Here is a 21,275-nt window from a genome sequence, read left to right on the forward strand (position 1 = left end):
AAATATCATAGTGAAATATGCACCAAATAACTACAGAACGTTCGAACCGTTCAGATAAAATTAATAAAGTTTGGAAACTGTTCCATGATTATATGAGCTCAGCAGATCCGAAATAAAATCCAGAAATAGAAGATTTTAAGACAACATAAAAAAAAATTAAGAGTAATGATCAATAATCGAAATTTATAGTATTGTATTCGAATGGTAAAATAATTATATATATATATAATGTAGAAAAGCGGAAATAAATTAACAAGGGTCACCAGAGAAGGATACTTTCATCCTTGAAAAATAAGAGAAAATAAAACCCAAGAAGTAAATTCAGCTCAAATGCTCCGCAGTTCGCTCCATCATGATACTGTGCCTTCCCGTGTAGGATGAAATAAATTCAAGACATAAGTGAAATTTAAGTACAAATGAATAATTCTACATAAGAATATAAATAAAATGTTTCTATATTTGATGAAGATAACTTTGTTCAATAATTATTTGTTCTGTTTAAATATTCTGATTATATATTTATTTGTATTTCTTTTAATTTCGAATTCATGATATCGGCGTCTGTTGAAGACACGGTAAACAAAGATGGTGCAAGGAAGGTAGAAAGTCTACATTTACATGAAGAAAGGACGATTGTGCAGCTAGGAACGACTTGGTCAAGTCATTGACTTGTGGATTTTATTATCATGGCTGTAGCGGCAGTTGAAAATCCAGCTCTTGACAAAATTATGAGGTAAGCACGAATTGAAAATGACAGAAGGGCTTGGCTTCGCGGAATGGGTAAGCCACGATCATTCATCACTTGTATTATCATTTTTATAAACATTTTATTCCGCCTTATGAATTTTCCTTCCGTATTCACATGGACGAAATGAAGCATTTCAAAACAAAAAAGTCCAGGCATTAAGGTTAGAAAGTGCGTAATGCAAATAGATATAGTTTGTTTACATATTTTCAAGTTGACAGTAATATCTTCTGTTATGAGGCAGTGGGGTGGATGTTCATCATGTTGTATATTACTTGTAAAACTTGTATTGTTAAGGTACCCATCATAGCCTCATTTTTTAAAAATTGATGAGGTACCATCCAGTACTAAGTAATTCATTCCCATGTATATGAAAAAATTATTATCTTCTACATTAAATATAGATGATGGCTGGAACCATCTGGCAACTTATAATTGCAATTGGAAGACTTTATACTTATGTAACTGATTATCAAGTTGTATCCATATTAGATCATAGTATCCAGCTTTTATTAGAGTATTTTGCAAATGATCACTTAAGGACAGTTAACACTTGTCATGTGTGAGATTACTTTTCTTAAGATTATTTGTTTTAAGGAGGTTGGAGCACAACTTGAAAATAAAAATCCCCCCAAATGATGAGTTCTAGTGCACTTTTGGTGTTTAGTGGTTCTGTGTGGCAATACCATTTGCTTTCCAACCCCTCCCAATATAAACATAACAAGATTATCAACAATCCATTGTAAATACAAACCAAGATACTTACTTTCGGTAATTTTGTCTGTTAATGACACGGCTGAAGTCGGCTTCCGCACGTTGCAAGTTGTCCTTGGTTCTGTACTGCTTCTGGCAGGGTGTTGTGGTGGCTGTAGGGGTATCCTGGTATCAGTGAATGGTCCAGATAATTTGGAATAAACTTTTGTAATGATTATCACAAGAAGGGTCAAAGAGTAACCTGTGAAGTTGGACAGGACAATTGTATTTTAAGAGTACTGTTGTTGAATATGAATATTACAGTCTTTCTGTATCATGGTTATGAAAATACCATTTCTAAAAATGAAATAGGTTTTAATCGTTCATAAAACTACTGGTACCCAGTGGGGTGTAGAGGCAGCTTGGCCCATCTACAAGACCTAGTCAGCTCACCATGGTTAGGTTAGGTTAGAGTAGACGAATTTTAATTTCTTTGACCTCTGCATCTACCAAAACAAAGGTGGTGCCTCAAGCAGCCGATGGCCTGAGTCAGTGATGGGTCAAGCTAGCCGGCAAGCCCCATTGGACATATACACTCATGGATGAACTGAGAATATTCAATGCATAAATGTATACAGCAATGATGCTATTGTGCTACATAGTGACATTAATAAATATCAATACTCACAGTTGTTCCAAATGGGACCAGTGGCTGGTATTTGCACATAATAGTCTTGCAAGATGAACAGCAAAGGTGCCCATTTTCATAAACCTTCAACCTCCTCATCTCCATCAGGAATTGTAGCCCCAAGGAGGTGATTCAGTCTCTGGACTGGACCCAAGATCTTTAACCACTTGAGTACAAGTCAAATTCTTGCGTGCAGTATCGGCTGCCATATGAACGATATATCGCACTATTCGCATTACAAAATAAAAAGTCACTGCTGTATTACTCATTCTCTGTTACTCTTGAGTAATAATAAATTCAGAAAATATGATCAAACCAGTTCACAGAATCCGGGAGTAACTCAAGTACAACTACAAAATATATATAAGACACCAACGCCGGCATCCTCATGTACCCAATCGTTCCTCATGACGCCTACATAGGCTTCATCGTACCAAAATGGTTAAACTTTAACTGTTCCCCTCCTCAGACCACGTTCAGCCATTGACAAAAAGTGTCCCTTACTGATGTTTAAAAAGAAATTGAAGACCCATCTATTCACTTAATGGTATGATCTAAATGAAAGGAGCTATAGATACAAGTTGGGCCCTGCAGTGCCATGTCAGCAGTGGATGGATCAGGGCCATAGAAATTGACATGTCAGATGAAAATAAAAAATTCAACAAAGACATGTCAAAATTTGCTTCCAAGAGAGATACGTAGGTGGGACTATTGCATGCAACTGTGGGGTTGTGGATTTCCCACTTGTCAAACTGAAAGCAACAATTATTTTTGTTCTTATTTTTATTTATTCATTTATCAATTTATTTATTTTAAGCTAAAAGATGTCAGTGTGAAACTAACAAGATATATGGGTATTTGTTCAGCTTTGCACCTGGAGGCAATATAGCAATAGAAAATTAAATATTGATTTTGTAAATTATAATACATGAACATAATATGCGATTTTCTTGGTGGAAATAGAAATAAAAAATACCTTGCTACAAGCAAATATACCAACGAACGAAGTTGCTAGCATAGGTTCGGGACTCCATCTTCTCTGTCAAGTGTTTGTCGTCTGCCCAGTCTAGTTGAAATGTCAGTTACAAGTTGTACGGCCTCGGTACTTCCGGCAGTACCTCGCGAGGTACATATTCTTGAAGGAGTGATATGGAGCTGAAATTCATGCATTCCTTCAAGCTGCAAGAACCCTATATACACCACAACCTGAGAGAGTTATGGAACAGTCCGCCAACGTCTCTCACGATGACGATGATCCGGATGACCTATAAATTGCAGGTACTGATTTATTAAATACAGATTAGGTTAGATTAGATGAATTTATCATCTTTTCATTTCTTTGACGTCAGCATCTATCATAACAAACATAGCGTACCATTTGTCTGGCACTTCATTACTTACAAAATCTGTTTTAGCAACTTTTTTGTTTTTTATTTCCGCCAAGAAAATTGCATATTACGTTGATACATCATAATTTATCAAATTAATAATTAATTTTTTATTGCTATTTTGCATCCAGGTGCAAAACTGAACATTTACCGATATATGTGGCATTTGATATGAATAGACAGTAGTATCCATACAAGTTCAGAAACAGCTATGCTAGTTTAGAGTTGGGTGCCAAACATTTCAGAACATTCTGCCATAATTTTTGCAGTACAGTCACCCCTCCCCGAACACGGGTATTCTATTCCTGGAGGACAGCACTAAACTGTGCTGAATGGCTAAATGACATAAATCTTATAGAATCAAATCAACTAACCATTAAACTGCACTGATGAAGCTGCATTATATGTATAGCCTGGCGGGCAAAAATGTTCACAAATTTGCAGCAACACACAATATTATCACACACAAATAGTGTGCATATGTTCACTCACAAATTACCAAAACCTTTTGGTAGTAACACAGTCCTGAAATGCTTGTATATTTCACTATAACTCGTCGGAAAGACACTAAGTAAAACAGTGGCATTGCGAGGCAGGGGCATCTTGTTTATCCCTGGTGGGCAAAAATGTAAACATGTGCAGGCTGCACAGTAACAGCATTGCCACATATGAGTGCAGTGCTGCCATGGCTCAGTACGGTGTTGCCACAGCTCATTGCGGTGTCGCAATGGATACGCACGTAACCCATGGATACACAAAAACTTACCCCACCATTGATGAGTAAGTGTCTCAATACATGAACTGCTAATACGCAAAACCGCGGCTCATGAAACTGTGTTGGGGGAAGGGTGGCTGTAATTTTGTTTCTAATGAAAAATCTTACAGTGATAATGATAAAACCTAAAAGCACTTGGAGAGTGCATTCTTCTGGCAAAGCAGTTCAATTCAATCTTTAACAAAAACATAAACCCAGATTGTGATCCAGGTAATCAATGAAATTTGATAGTGTATTACTTTGGATATAGTTCTTCATATATCCACAAGGAGTTAAGATGAGAAGGAGGAAAGGGTGGTGGAGGGGAGTGGAATGGGTGGGAGTAGGAACATGCCTTTCACTTGGCTACCTCCCTTATGAGGGAGAAAAAGTTCTTGGTATGTAGATAGATAGATAGACTTTGGATATATTCCTCCACTCAAAAAATATGTATATAAAAAAATCTGTTTATAACATTTTGAATAATTATGGAATAAATCACTAGTGTTCATTGATATCACATGAATAACTAATCCAGTCATGACAGAGTCTTGAACCTGGGCCACTGAGTATATGGAACTTGTCTGTTATCACTGCCAGCAAAGGTTTGAACATACTATGAACTGCAAGTAGGAAGTGAAGTTGACCACACACTATGATCCAGGCCTCTTGTTTTATCCAACCCCCAACACCATCAGCTGATGTGGTAATCTTTGAGCAAAATTTATTTTCTTAACTGTTATCATTATTATGAAATAAGTCACCAGTGTACAGTGGTGTCTTACAAATAATTATTGCAATCATCATGACCAAGTCTTTAACCCAGGCCACTGAGCATATAGAGCTTGGGTCAATCATAAATTAAACAGGCATTTGATTATAGTTTGTACACTCCAGGGGAGATTCAGGGTGTGGTATACATCTGCCCCACTCTGAGAAAGCAAATAAGATTCTGGGACTGATTGCGCAATCTTTTGATTTCAAAAGTCCATCACTCATTAACAAGCTATATAAATCGTTAGTTCGTCCACATTTGGAATATGCTGTTTCCGTATGGTCACCAAATCTTATTAAAGACATTGACAGACTGGAAAAAGTACAACGGCGAGCCACAAAACTGATTCCAAATATCAAAAATAAATCATACGAAAATCGACTAAAACACATGAATCTGTTTTCCCTAAAAAAGCGTAGACTCAGAGGTGACTTGATACAGGTCTTTAAGATTTTAAAGGGAATTGACAACATCAAAAGTGACAAAATTTTCACATTGAATGAGAATCAGACAAGAAACAATGGTCTCAAACTGTCCGGAAATAGATTCAATTTGGAAGTAGGTAGAAACAACTTTGCCAACCATGTAGTTAATGAATGGAATAAACTTCCTGCACAGGTAGTGCAATGTAGTTCAGTTCGAAGCTTCAAGAATCATTTAGATAAATACCTAAGTAAGATGCTGTAATGATTATAATTTATCTTATATTATTTGTTTTTGTTTTGTTATCATTTGTCTGTCTGATTTTCATTTATTATTAGTTATATGTCAATTTATTGTTATTCACTATTTACCTGTTTGTTTATTATTTAACTATACCTATGCATTTATGTATTTTATTTGTTATTTACATTATTATAGTTTTTTATTTATTGTTTTATTATTATGATTTTTTTTTCTCATCCGACCTAGATATGGATCAAAAGGTCTCCTGTCGGCATGCTCCGCCTTTGTAAATCCTTTGTAATCATGATTTACCACTAGCTATCCTACCAAATGAACCATAGTATGTTACATGCCACTCTTATTTCCCATCTACAGTATGTGTTATTTGATTTTTTTCTCTCTCTTTTATATATATATATATATATATATATATTCTGTATATAATAAAGGAAGCTGTATAGTACAAAGAGTATCACTTTTTAGGATTATAACAATGATTTTAATAAATTCTGACACATGGCAGCACTTTTTCCCCGTGTTGCCATTCGAAGGTGTCGCAGGTGAGATAGTTGGGATGGGGGTGGGTAAGGTGACGGTGACTATCTGATAATTGGTTGTCAGATTGGGAACGTTACACTTGGGAAATTCTACTTCTGCCCCACCCTGAACAGATTCCTTGGAACGCACGGACTTTAGTAGATCTCAACGAGATAGCCCCAGTAATCAGACAGATTCTTAATTCCTATCTAATCAAGTCAGTCCCCTCCATTTGATTTATTTGAAAATTTCAGAATTCATCAAATTGGACAATGTACTAAGGCGACAACAAATTCCATTTCTTTACGTCTATGTAGCATAATGCAATGGTTGCTATTTCCAAGTTTTCAAAATCTGATAGGTTTTGGGAACCCAGCTGTTAGTTTCCAAAATTGTGTTTCATTGGTGCTACTGAATCAGAATAATGCAGTAAATGTGACTGACCCTCAATGGAGACCTCATAAAAGTAGTTTGGTATCAAGTAAAAATGAAGAAATGACATTCAATTTCCAATTTGGTGATTCATTTCGATTGATATGGTCTCATTCAGTATTCATACATCGAAAAAATGTACCTATTATATCAATCAATCTGTTGTCCCAGGTCTTGCTTACAGAAGACCCATGGCCTTCAGGAAACCAGCAACAGCCCCTTGGCAGGATTATAAGTCACATATAGAAGAGACATAGTGTTGTCTAGAGAAAGTCAGCACTATTAGAAAGCATTTCCCACCACATTTTCAAACAGGGAGAGCCAGAAGAGGCTGGATGACCGCATTGTGAACAGCTGCCAAGGATGTAACACTTCACCCCATACCATACAACACATAATGGAAGACTGCATTATACACAATCATGCACGCAAACAACACAACATACACTCTATAAAAGATTTGTGGGAAAACCCAGTTTCGGCTGTGGCATTCCTTGGGGAGACGGGACTGCTCGGACAGACAGTCTAGGGAACGACAACAACAACAACATCCAGCAACAGCTCCCCTGCTACTTTTAACAGTAACAGGAATAATCCCACACTAATAATGTACACCACAAACACCAGTTAGAGTTTCCAGAATGATGTATAGGAGAGGACTTGCATACTGCTGTGGAGCTTTGGGTTTTCAGTCATTAAAACACAAGGCAACAATTATGTACATGCATACATATACCAAGGGCTTCTTCCCCCCTTCCAGGGATGGTAGCCAAAGTCAAAAGGCATAATTCCACTCCCATCCATTTCATCCCCAACCATTCCACTCCCATTCACTGACCCACCCTCCCTCTCATCTTGGCTCCTCCTGGATGATGGGTCATTCCTGCATCTCAACCATCACCCTGGGTCAGAAGCAATGCAGCAAGACACAGCACATCCACAGCAAGGCCACTTCATTTAATCAGCGACCCCTCCCTCTCTGTTCCTTCATGTAGAAACATTGAAGGTGGGGAAAATTCCCTTTGGGCTGCATTAAAATATTATTAATTTTGCCCTGAGGCAAGTGAGGAGTACCCGTATGTAGTGGTCCTGTAAGATGGACACAAAACCGTCCATTTTCAAAACCTATCAACCCCCTCACTTCTATCAGGAGGTGCAGCCCAGAGGGGCTGACATTTGCTCTCCAGACTGGGCCCAATAATTCTGTCTATCAACATAAACTGTATTTCCTACACTTTTTCACACATTGTGAGCTGACAACTAACAATTGCTCCTCTTCCCATACAACTTTCAGTTGGTGACAGAAACAGTCCATTATTAATGCAAAACAGATAGAGTCCAAAGTTTCTTTCTAAGAAGATCTGTGGGAGGGTCACAGGATCATTGTCAGTCATTGTGGGCTACATGTTCTCAGTCTATCAATAATCAAGACACCAATTACTGTAATTAATTTTGTTCAATAGTATGTTCTTGTGAGTAAAGGCAGCAATGACTGCAACAGCTCTGTAGGGAAGAGGCCAAACGCAGAGTATGGGAGTCCAATATATTTTACGTTTCGCCCAGCAGGGCTTCTTCAGAAATAACATCGATGAAAAACAAGCCAAGAAGAAAGCTGGAATTATTCACAAAAGAGTTGGAAAAATAAAAGAAGAATATACAAAGAAGATCATATTACCTAATACCTCAGTTGCAGACAATATTTCCCCATTATTAAACAAGGCTGGTGTTAAGGTTGTTAAAACCAGCTCAGTAACAGTTGGTAATCTCATTAAAAACCGAAATAAGAGCAGGGAAAATATTCGTCAAGCAGGTATTTATTGTGTGCCATGTCTAGGTTGTGAAAAGGTTTACATTGGTGAAAGTTTCCGTGGTATTGATAAGAGAGTATTAGAACATAAATATGATATGAAAACATACAATATGAATAATGCCATTGTTAAACATAGATTCGATACCGGCCACAATGCTGATTGGAATAATTCCAAGATTATAAAATATGAAAACGATACAATGAAACGTAGATGCTTAGAATCGGCGTTTATATCCCTCATAGAAAATATAAATCAGAATAGTGGATTTTTTACAATTAACAAACCATTGGCAATTTTAATTACAAGTAACAAGCAATTTGCGCAAATTGTGAGTACACCATTTTAATGTTTGTTTCTCCCCGCAAGGCTCGGGCTATATAAGGAGTAAAATGTTTTTCATCGATGTTATTTCTGAAGAAGCCCTGCTGGGCGAAACGTAAAATATATTGGACTCCCATACTCTGCGTTTGGCCTCTTCCCTACAGTATGTTCATGTATTTCATCTATGAATATTATGTGTATGGATATGGTAGCAGTTGTTGTAAATAGATAGTGTTATTATTAGAAATATATATTTTTCTTTTCAGCTTTGTAAATGATACAGGGTACAAAGAACTCATGGAAAGTTCAGCTAAGTTCAATGTCAGAATCAGGAAAGACAGAATCACACGCCAACCTTACATAGATGGCCAAACAGGTGAGATCCTAAACTATGATTATTGAAATATGGCTTTATTGAATTATAAAGTATGGGAATATGTTTTCAGGCAGAGCCTGATTTTACAATGTAAGCTGAAATTTTTACTTTTTACTAAGTTTTGCTTGTTAGTATTTATGTGTGGTTACCATATAACAAAACAATTGGAGTACACCAGCTTTGGGTGCAGGAGACAGGGATGATCTTATATATCCAGAAGGTTCTAAGAAAGGAGGGACAACAAATGGAATTTGGATGTGTTTAGGGTGTGCGTGTGCTTTGATTTGACTGACCATCTTTCAACAGAGAAATGGCTTCTTGATATATATATATATATTCATTAGAGATTGAAGTGTGCTTGATCATATAGAGTAATATTGATATGCTTATTCTATAGGTGTTGCTCAGCGTCACTGTCACTTATTTGTGAGTGACAAGCAACGTATGCCAGGGATCCTCCAGGGTCAGGTCTACACATACCCAGCACGAAGATGGAAAGCTCCTTATAGATCATACCTAGCTTCCTTTATGCAGGTAAGATGCCTTGTATTCAGTGAATTAATGTCATGAATACAGTATTTAAGTGTCATTTTCTCGTGAGCCAAAAAGGAGGACTTCTTAGTGACACTCATGCTGTCATACCCAAATACATATGAAACACATCACCTCAGCCTGGAGGTGTGGCCTCCTGATCTTATCTTCATGCTAGGCTCAGAATCTTATAAGTTGTAATGATTGATTCAGTTTAATATCACAAAAAATCCCCCTATCAGGAGTCTAGAACAGTGCCCCGTACAAAAGACTTTGTAACATGGAATTTAATGAACCATGTTCTGGGTCCAACTCACTAGCTGCAAGGTTCAAACTGCCATCACCTCAACTTCTGCCACAAATAGCAATGCTCCAACTAGCTCAGCCAGCAAGCATCGTACTTATAAGTTGTATTTTTGATTTTTCATATACTCACCAGCCGAGTGGAATAGTGTTGCAATGTGACAGCAATGTGAACCCTGCCACCAGAGAGTTGAACCAAGGGCATGGTTAATTGAATTCCATGCTATAAAGCCCTCCTTAAGGGGCACCATCCTAGCCTCCTAATGGCAGAGGGGGAAGTTTGCAACGTTAAACCGAATCATACATAAAGAGTAGGAAACTGGTAACTGCTGATTTTTGAGGGGATTCCTCCATTCTATTTGGTTTTACCCCTTATAATGCAATGACACCAACATTGGCATCATAAGGCACAGGTTATATGAGGATGTTGGTGTGCTGATTTTATTTATTTTGTAGTTGTAGCTGAGTGACCCCCCATATTCTGTGAATGGGCTTGGTTGCATTTTCTATGGTTATCAACATTACGTTGGTGACAGAGTTTGGGAGAGTATGTGATAGAAGAAAGCTTGAGATAAATGTGGGTAAAAGTAAGGTGATGAGATGTACAAGGGGTGAAAGTGGCAGTAGACTGGAAGTGAGCATTAAGGGAGAGTGACTGGAGGAAGTGGATAGTTTTAGATACTTGGGTGCAAATGTGGCAGGAAAAGGTGGAGGTAGAATGTAGATTGAGAGAAGCGAGCAAATGCCTTGGTGGATTAAAGAGTGTAATGAGGAATAGACATTTGGGAATGGATGCTAAGAGGAGACTGTATGAAGGAGTGATTGTGCCAACAGCACTGTATGGGGCAGAAACATGGAACATAAGAGAGGAAGAGAGAAGGAGTTTGAATGTGTTTGAGTTGAGGTGTCTGAGAAGTATGATGGGGGTTACTAGGCTAGATAGAGTGAGAAATGAGGAGGTGAGGAGAAGAACGGGGGTGGAGAGGGAGTTGGGAGATAGGGTTGATGAAAGAGTGTTAGGATGGTTTGGACACATGGAAAGAATGAGTGAAGAAAGACTAGTAAAAGAGGTATGGAAGGCAGATGTGGAGGGAGTGAACATGAGGGGACGTCCTAGGATGAGGTGGATGGATGGGGTGAAGGGGGCTTTGGGAAAGAGGAAAATGTCTGTTGAGGAAGGACGGGAGAGGACAGAAGTCGGGTGAATGGAGAATGGTTGTATATGGATGATGTTGTGATGCATGAGGTGGAGGGTGAGGTAGTATGTGTGAGCAAAATTTGATGCAGCCCGAAGGGATTTCTCCCCGTCTTCTCCTTTTATGCATGGGGGGACGGATAGGGGAGGTCTTTAATGAAGCGTCCTTGCTGTGGATGTGCTGTGTCTGGCGACACTGCTTCTGACCCAGGGCAGTGGACAAGATGCAGGGATGACCCATCATCCAGGAGGTGCTAAGATAAGAGGGAGGGTGGAGGGGTGTGGAGTATATTCAGGGATGGAATGGGTGGGAATGATTTTATGCCTTTTCTTTTTTGGCTACCTCCCTTGTAAGGGGAAAAAGCCTTGGTATATGTATGTATGTATCAACATTACATACATACATACAAATACCATAGGCGTGTTTTTTTTTGTTTTTTTTTTTTTCCTCCTTACATGGGGGGGTAGCCAAAAAGGAAAAGGCATAGAAAGCAGTCCCACCCATTCCATCCCCTACATGTTCCACTTCCCTCCACCCTCCTCCCTCCCTTTCATCTTGGCACTGCCTGGATGACTGGTCATCCCTGCATCCTTTCCACTGCCCTGGGTCAGAAGCAGTGTCACAAGACACTGCACATCCACAGCAAGGCCGCTTCATTAATTTGGCGACACCCCCTCTCTGTCCCCTCACGCAGAAAAGGAGAAGGGAGAATTCCTTTCAGACTGCATCAAATTATTTCTCATAAATACTTCCTCACCCCCCCATCCCCCACCCACTCCCCCTCATGCATCATAGCATCATCCATGCGCAACCCTTCTCCATTCACCCCTATCTTCTGTCCTCTTCCGTCCTTCCTCAACAGACATTCCTCTCTTTTGTAATGCCCCTTTCACCCCATCCATCCATCTCATCCTAGGATGCCCTTCATATTCACTCCTTCCACCTCTGCCTTCCACACCTCTTTTACTAATCTTTCTTCACTCGTTCTTTCCATGTGTCCAAACCATCCTGATGCAATCAACTCTTAATTAATGCAAGGGTTACGTTCCTGGAGACATTGTGTTAATCAAAATCATGTTAGTTAAACATATTTTTCCCATAGGAAATAATGGTAATAGTGGGGGGGTTAGGTTTCTGGACACTGGGAAAGTCTTGTCTATTTTGGGATTTTGTTACTCAGAACTTGAACAAACATTGTTAACCCCTTCCATACGGTGCCGCACACGTAGGCGTCATGGACTTAGATCTCGGTGGCAGCAACCAATGCCAGCCGTACGATGTGTCGTAATAATACTCTCATCATAAAATATAGTCACCGCTTATATCGATCGTTCTCTCTTCACCCGTGAATTTTGATAACCATAGAAAATGCGTTTACAAAAGAATTAGAAAGAATGTCATTATGGAGGGGCGACTACAATAAATATAATCAAGACGCTGATATGGCAGCCTCGAGAATACACTCGCTCCCCATGACGCCTACGTGTGCGGCACCGTATGGAAGGGGTTAATACCTTTGTAAGTTACAGAAACAACAAAAACACACATTTCTTTATATTTATTTGTAGTACACAGTTATTTATTCTATGTGCGCACTCGTCACCAGCCACTCTCCACCTCACCTCGTCCTCCGACTCCGGGGTACTCATAGAACAGAAAAGGAGAGTTTACAATCTCTAACTGAATTATTCATTTCTCTATAACAATTTTTCAAGCTATTGTGACTTAAAATCACGGTCCATACATTTAAAAATTAGTTTACCAATAATTGTGGGTTGGTGACACCATTTTCTTTTTTGTTTTGGTGTAGAACAAAATCATTCATTTCTCTGTAACAATTTTTCAAGCTTCTGTGACTTATAATCCAGGGCTGGGGAGTTGGAACACAAAACCTCCGACTCCGACTCCGACTCCTCTATTTTTGGCACCACCGACTCCAACTCCGACTCCGACTCCTCTTCATGTAATTAACTGATTATGGCCTACATATTTTATAAAGCCTATGCAACACACATATGCTCCATTCTTGAGTAGACTTTTATCATTATAACTGGTTTATATCAAAGAATAGATATATATGTTATAGTGTAGCTTTCCTATGTTTGACCTCTTCATTAATACTTTATAACTGAAGTCGAGACAAAATTTTTGAAAGGATATTGAAGAAAATTCATTAAAAAAAAAGATTCTGTAATGTAAGACATTTGGCATAATATATATCTTTGCAAATAAGTGATAAGTACATTTAAAAAACAAAAATACTGTATATAACAAAAGTTGAAATATAACCTTTGTAAATATATAATGTAAGATTTTTTTTACATAGTTTTGCAAATACAAAATAAAAAAATGAAAATACTTTATAAAAGAAGTTTAGGCAAATTTCTTGAAAGGAAACAGTAAATATAGAGAAAATAAACCTTATTGATACGAGTACGGTACAAGGTCAAGTGTTACAGCTGAAAATGTATGATACTGAAAGGTATATGTATCACACATACTTTTTGGGTATCATTATACTTAATATGTTTTCATACTTTCTTTTGTCTTAATGTACTGAAATTACTGACACAAGTACCTCTAGGTTTAACTACATACTGGTACTGCTATGCGATTATTGCGATGGACCTTACTCTGGTTCTGGAACCGATCTTATCGATACGAGTACAAAACAAGATACAGCTGAACATGTTTGAAACGTGAAACTTTTTTTTTCAATTTTAAATATCCTTATTTCAATAATTCAATGTTAAAAAGTGTAGAGGGGAAAAAGAAGGGGAAAGGAGTGAAGAGATAGTATTATTGCATTAGTCTACAGTTGAAATCATAATTATCCTACTTTTTGGCAACACAGCAGTGGGAGAAACTACCAAACTGATGGAGTGATGGAAACGATGCATATAGAACTTGACAGGAATATTACAGCTCCCGTGACTGTGTGTCAACAGAAGGTGTAAAATGGAGGTGTTTGATTTATTCAAGTAATACTTTGGATGTTTATCGGTCTATGTATAAATTTGAAAGCCAGCGTTGCACAAGGACGTTTTGGGGGTTTAGTGGAATGGCCACAAAGATAAGACTGAGATTTATTACATTTTATAAAGTTATTTTTTTATATAATCTACTTATAAGGAGTGTGCACTGCATAACTCTACAGACCAAACGAAGGCCTTATAAAATGTAAATTTAACTGGAGTCGGAGTGGGTATATTTTTACCAACTCCGACTCCAGTGACACCGTAGTTGCTTCCGACTCTGACTCTGACTCCACAGCCCTGTTATAATCATGGTCCATACATTTAAAAATTAGTTTACCATTAATTGTGGGTGTAGAACAGAAAACGAGAGTTTACAATCTCAAACTAAATTATTCATTTCTCTGTAACAATTTTTCAAGCTTTTATGACTTATAATCACGGTCCATACATTTAAAAATTAGTTTACCATTAATTGTGGGTTGGTGACACCGTTTTCTTTTTTGTTTTGGTGTAGAACAGAAAACGAGAGTTTACAATCTCTAACTAAATTATTCATTTCTCTGTAACTTGTACACAGACACTTTCACTCACAGTGTGGGCTAGCTTCAGACTGAGATCAAAACCAGAGCGTGGGAGACTGACCATGCAGAGGCCTTCTCAGTGTTCTTACCGCCAAATTCAAATCATGTTAAATCAAAATTGTTTGTTGTTTAACAAATTTCCTTAAAAATAAACTCGTGTTAAATCAAAAACACATTAGTTAAACTCGTGTTAATTATGAGTTGACTGCATTCTTTCATCAACCCTATCTCCCAACTCCCTTTCCACCCCTGTTCTCCTCACCTCATTTCTCACTCTATCTAGCCTAGTAACCCCTATCATACTTCTCGGACATTTCATCTCAAACAGATTCAAACTCCTCTCTTTCTCTCTTATGTTCTATGTTTCTGCCCCGCACAGTGCTGTCGTCACAAGCACTCCTTCATATAACCTCCTCTTAGCATCCATTCCCAGATGTTATCAATATTAAGGGTGAAAAAGAATGAGTATAATAGCTGTAACTTTATAATACACGTATTGTGATGCATCATCGTGCATCAGGCAGCCTAATGTGTGCACAAGTATTCAACTTATATTGAAGAGGTTAAACTATTGTTTTAGTTTGTCTGAGTTTAAATGTTTTTTAACAGGTATTTTGCAGTTTCTACACTTTGTAATTGTTATCTGCTCATCCACATATGTTAGCGCTTTGGTTTGAATGTGTGAATCAATCAATCATTGGCCTCTAGTTTCACTAAGTTGAAATTTGCAGCCCTGCAATGGGTGGCAACTGTCCTCAGAACCTCCCACAGATCTATCTAAGAAAAAACTTTGAATTGCTGTCTATGTTGTATCAACGTGGAATAGTTTCCATGTTACTGGGTCACCGTTTTGGGGAGAGGAGAGCATTTGCTGGTTGTCTGCTCTCCAAGTTTGAAAAAAAGTAAGAAGTACTCTCTTTATTAACTTCAATTGTATTTCTTACACTTTTCTTACATGGAGAACTGACAACCAGCAGTCACACATTTCTATACCAGTTTGAGCTGGTGACATAGAAACAGTCCCACAATGATGCCGTACAGACAACAGTTCAAAGTTTCTTTCCAGAGCAATCTCTTAGAGGTTCTGAGGACTGTTCCCAGCCACAATGGGGCTACAGGTTTTCCACTAAGAGGCAATAATGTATTTATTTTATTTATTTACAGGATATTTATATACGGGATAGGAGGAAAGCTTCTAGGAGCTGTCAAGAGTTTTTATGAGAGTAGTAGAGCATGTGTCAGGATTAGAAATGGAGAGGGTGAGTGGTTTGAGGTAAAGGTGGGACTTCGTCAGGGATGTGTTATGTCGCCCTGGCTGTTCAACTTAGACATGGATGGGGTGGTGTGAGAGGTAAATGCAAGGGTGGTGGGTCAGGGATTGGAGATGGTTAAAGAAAATGGAGAAAAGTGGGAGGTGAGCCAGCTGTTGTTTGCGGACTACATTGCGCTTGTAGCAGGATCAGAGGAGGGATTGAGGAAGTTGGTGACAGAGTTTGGGAGAGTGTGTGATAGAAGAAAGCTGAAGATAAATGTGGGTAAAAGTAAGGTGATAAGATGTATAAGGGGTGAAAGTGGCAGTAGACTGGAAGTGAGCATTAAGGGAGAGCAACTGGAGGAAGTGGATAGTTTTAGATACTTGGGTGTGAATGTGGCAAGAAAGGGTAGATTGGAGGTGGAGGTAGAATGTAGATTGAGAGAAGTGAGTAAATGCCTTGGAGGATTAAAAAGTGTAATGAGTAATAGACATTTGGGAATGGATGCTAAGAGGAGACTGTATGAAGGAGTGATTGTGCCAACAGCACTGTATGGGGCAGAAACATGGACCATAAGAGAGGAAGAGAAGGAGTTTTAATGTGTTTGAGATGAGGTGTCTGAGAAGTATGATAGGGGTTACTAGGCTGGACAGAGTGAGAAATGAGGAGGTGAGGAGGAGGACAGGGGTGGTAAGGGAGTTGGGAGGTAGGGTGGATGAAAGAGTATTGGGATGGTTTGGACTAGTAAAAGAGGTATGGAAGGCAGATGTGGAGGGAGTGAACATAATGGATAGATGGGGTTAAAGGGACTTTAGGGAAGAGGGGAATGTCTGTTGAGGAAGGACGGGAGGGGACAGAATGGAGAATGGTTGTATATGGATGATGTTGTGATGCATGAGGTGGAATGGGGATGGGGGGTGAGGTAGTACGAATATGTGTGAGAAAAATTTGAAGCAGCCCGAAGGGATTTCTCCCCGTCTTCTCCTTTTCTGCATGAGAGGACAGAGGAGAAGGGTTGCCGATTTAATGAAGCGGCCTTGCTGTGGATGTGCTGTGTCTTGCGACACTGCCTCTGACCCAGGGCAGTGGACAAGATGCAGGGATGACCCATCATCCAGGAGGTGCCAAGATAAGAGGGAGGGTAGAGGGGAATGGAGTGTATTTAGGAATGGAATGGGTGGGATTGGATTTTATGCCTTTTTCTTTTTGGCTACCTCTCTTGTATGGGGGAAAGCCTTGGTATATGTATGTATGTATGTATTTGTTTATTTCTTATTTATTTATTTTATTTTATTTTTTCTCCATATGTATGCAGTACCATGAGTTTTTATATATATATACAGTATATATATATATATATATATATATATATATATATATATATATATATATATATATATATACATATATATATATATATATATATATTTTCTTCTTCTTTTCTTTTCTTTCCTGTCATAGTGATTGCTATACTTATTATGTGTTTGACATTGTTGGTGTCAAATTGATAATATATTCTTTCCTTTATCCCAACAGGCAGCTAAGACAGACCCAGATGAGCACACCATAACAACAGTGGAGAACCCAGCAGCGGTAGTTGTTGTGGAAGAGCCGCCACCTCCTCCTCCCCCAGAAAAACCTAAAAAAGAAGAAAAACCGGTGAGATTTTAATCACATTTTATTTAACGTTTAGGTGTATAGTATATATATATATATATATATATATATATATATATTTTTTTCTAGTATTATTGGTCTGTTAAATGCATGCCCATATTGTAAATGTTCCTAGCAGCTATGTGTGTCTAGAAATTGCACTAATAGTTCTTAACAAGGATGGTTACATGAATGAAAACTGAATTTTTTCACTTTTTTAATGATATTCCGAACTTATTAAAATTGCTACTCGTTTGTAGCAAAAAATCTACATTTCATTTTAGAAAACTCTTGAGTCATCATAGATTTAATTAATAATGGCCTGTTTCTTGAGGAAAAGTTATTGTAGGAAGTTATTGTTCTTTTAGCCTCTATCACACATTCAAGATTTTTCTCAAATGTTGTGAATTTGAAAAGCAGGAAGATGACTTTGCTTACAGTATTCTAGACTTTCCAAAGGACAATTCAACACTGTATCTGATATTCTCCTATTTTGTCATTCAGCTTCTCAATATATGACGCAAAGGTAATATGACGTTCACAGGTTCGAAAAATAAAAGATTGTAACCCAGGTTGTTTCAACACAGACGAACTCACTTAAGTTGTGTATGTGTGACAGGGGCTTTATATTGCATGTTAATGAGGAGGGGTGATGTAGTAAAGGTTATTGTGTTCGTAGATACCAAAAGGCCTTTTCCCCCTTGTTAGGGGGTGGCCAAGTCAAAGCATACACCCATGTCACACCTATCCAAAATGCTTTCATTTCTTATCCTATCTTTGTATCTGGTGGATTGAACATCATCTCTACACCCTGCCACACCAGTCAAGTCATAAGCTGTGCAGCAGGGCACAGCTCCTCCATAACAGGGCCTAACAAGTGAAGGTGGTTTACTCCCACTCTCTCATTTTACAGTGCTCCTCTTCACATCCACTAAAAAATTGATGAAGCAGACAAGGATATCCCTGTAGGCCTTCTATGTCCATTTACAGTCATTCTCCATTCACTCACACACACACACACACACTTTCGTCGGATTCACGGCGTGGATTGGAACTCCGGAAAAAAACGTATTGTATTTGTAGGGAAGGGGAAATCTCGTGGTGTAGTAAAAAGGTAATGAAAGGGGAGAAGGGGAGGGATTACTGAGGGAAATGGAAGAAAATGAGGAGGGAGACGAACGGGCTCCCCCTGACAGCAGAAAAAATGTAAACAAAAGATCAGCTGACGACACTGGGGAAATAAAAAATATCAGTAAAAGCATAAAGATTATAAATATAGATAAGATCAGCACAATGGAAGGTAAAGAAAATAATTTCCAGGGATTTAATGAGGGGGGGAGGATACCAACCTCGCCCGATTGGCAAGACTAGAGGAAAATCTTGAACAAATGACCGAACATTGGGAGAAGAGGTTCAGTAACGTAGCAAAGATTGCGCAAAGAGTTGAAAAACTGGAAGAACTTGAGAAGGTGAACAAAAATTTAACTAAAGAAATAGAAGATTTAAAAAGGCAGTTAAAAGAAATAAAAGAGGAGAATGAGGAAGAAAAGAGGAATAATAAAGACAATAAAGAGGCCATAGCAAAGGAAGCACAGGGTTGGGAAAAGATCCAAGAAAACAGTAGAGTTGCATTTACTGACATAATTAAACAGCAAATGAAAGAACAAACTGAAGACTCAGTTATCAAAGTGATGAGACAGAAGGAGAATATAGTAAGGGACTTAGCAGATATAAATAAATGTATAATTATATTAGGAATGGAAGAGAAATATAACCCAAATAGAACCACAAAAATGAATGAGGAAAAAGAAAAAGTAAACAGTTTACTAGAATTAGTTCAGGAAGATGAACCTGAAATCATGAACTTATGAAATACATTGATTTGGTCTGAGCAGTCAAACTTGGAGTTGTGTACTGCCTTGATTGCTTGTAAGGTATATACATATATGGGTCTCCAGATTTATGTATGAATCAAGGAAAAATACAGATTCTGTATAATACAAGTTATGCCATGCCCTACAAATGGTAAATGTGAAGAGAGACCCAGATGAAAGTATTTAAGTGGGGACAGTAAGAGCAAGATAACTAGACAGGAGAAGAATTTGAGTGTGATTACACAGGACTTGTCATCTAATCAGTCAGTCGATTCATTTTCCCAGGTGTCTCTTGGAAGACAACAACAGTTTCCAGGTAATAAACATACATACATACATATACCAAGGCTTTTTCCCCCTTCCAAGGGAGGTAGCCAAAAAGGGAAAGGCATAAAAACACTCCCACCCATTTCATCCCCAAATACACTCCACACCCCTCCCACCCTTCCTCTCATCTGAGCACCTCCTGGATGACGGGTCATCCCTGCACCCCGCCCACCGCCCTGGGTCAGAAGCAGTGTCGCAAGACACAGTACATCCACAGCAAGGCCGCTTCATTTAATCGGCGACCCCCCCTCTCCGTCCCCCTTTGCATATAAGGAGAGGACGGGGAGAAATCCCTTCGGGCTGCGTCAAAATTTACTCACACATACTACCCCACCCCCCACCCCCCCGCCCATTTCTCCTCATGCAGTCACAACATCATCCATATACAACCATTCTCCACTCACCTCTGTCTTCCGTCCTCTCCCTTCCTTCCTCAACAGACATTCCCCTCTTCCCCAAAGCCCCCTTCACCCCATCCATCCACCTCATCCTAGGACGTCCCCTCATGGAGGGAGTGAACATGAGGGGACGTCCTAGGATGAGGTGGATGGATGGGGTGAAGGGGGCTTTGGGGAAGAGGGGAATGTCTGTTGAGGAAGGAAGGGAGAGGACGGAAGACAGAGGTGAGTGGAGAATGGTTGTATATGGATGATGTTGTGACTGCATGAGGAGAAATGGGCGGGGGGTGGGGTGGGGTAGTATGTGTGAGTAAATTTTGACGCAGCCCGAAGGGATTTCTCCCCGTCCTCTCCTTATATGCAAAGGGGGACGGAGAGGGGGGGTCGCCGATTAAATGAAGCGGCCTTGCTGTGGATGTACTGTGTCTTGCGACACTGCTTCTGACCCAGGGCGGTGGGCGGGGTGCAGGGATGACCCGTCATCCAGGAGGTGCTCAGATGAGAGGAAGGGTGGGAGGGGTGTGGAGTGTATTTGGGGATGAAATGGGTGGGAGTGTTTTTATGCCTTTCCCTTTTTGGCTACCTCCCTTGGAAGGGGGAAAAAGCCTTGGTATATGTATGTATGTATGTTTATTACCTGGAAACTGTTGTTGTCTTCCAAGAGACACCTGGGAAAATGAATCGACTGACTGATTAGATGACAAGTCCTTAAAATGGTCCATAAGTCACTCAGAAGAAATACTTTGTTGTTGGCTGGGTATAGCTCAGGTGAGACCATAAGATGAGGTGTTCGGTGGCCCCTGTGTGGTGCATTTGGGGCAGTTTGTTTCTGTAGCCAGACATGTTCTGTGCTGGTATTGTCCTAGTGCTGAATGGTGACCTAAAGAAAAGTGTGTTAGTGTGGTTTGGATGGGTGTTGGGTGTGTGTATGCTTTGACTTGGCATTGTCCCTCCTAAAATAGGTAAGACACTTCGGTATGTATGTATATGGA

The 21,275-nt window shown here is 39.1% G+C and overlaps 1 protein-coding gene across 7 annotated transcripts in view; it reads left to right on the plus strand.

The window, feature by feature from the left end:
- The first annotated feature begins 518 nt into the window (after positions 1 to 518).
- Positions 519 to 21,275, plus strand: part of LOC143020376 (zinc finger protein ubi-d4 B-like) — a 92,827-nt gene continuing 72,070 nt past the window's right edge. For 2 of the 7 annotated variants that reach the window (XM_076176766.1, XM_076176767.1), the window contains exons 1-4: positions 531 to 733; positions 9,077 to 9,186; positions 9,584 to 9,720; positions 17,565 to 17,687. In XM_076176766.1, the coding sequence (XP_076032881.1) occupies positions 687 to 733; positions 9,077 to 9,186; positions 9,584 to 9,720; positions 17,565 to 17,687 (417 nt within the window). In that variant the 5' untranslated portion in view covers positions 531 to 686. Of the gene's footprint in view, positions 734 to 9,076; positions 9,187 to 9,583; positions 9,721 to 17,564; positions 17,688 to 21,275 lie in introns of all 7 variants that reach the window. The other 5 variants (XM_076176763.1, XM_076176761.1, XM_076176764.1 and 2 more) reach the window with 5 other exon arrangements.

This window comes from Oratosquilla oratoria, chromosome 39 (genome assembly GCF_046742065.1).
Source record: "Oratosquilla oratoria isolate Oo_2021 chromosome 39, ASM4674206v1, whole genome shotgun sequence".
NCBI classification, from domain to species: Eukaryota; Metazoa; Arthropoda; class Malacostraca; order Stomatopoda; family Squillidae; genus Oratosquilla; species Oratosquilla oratoria.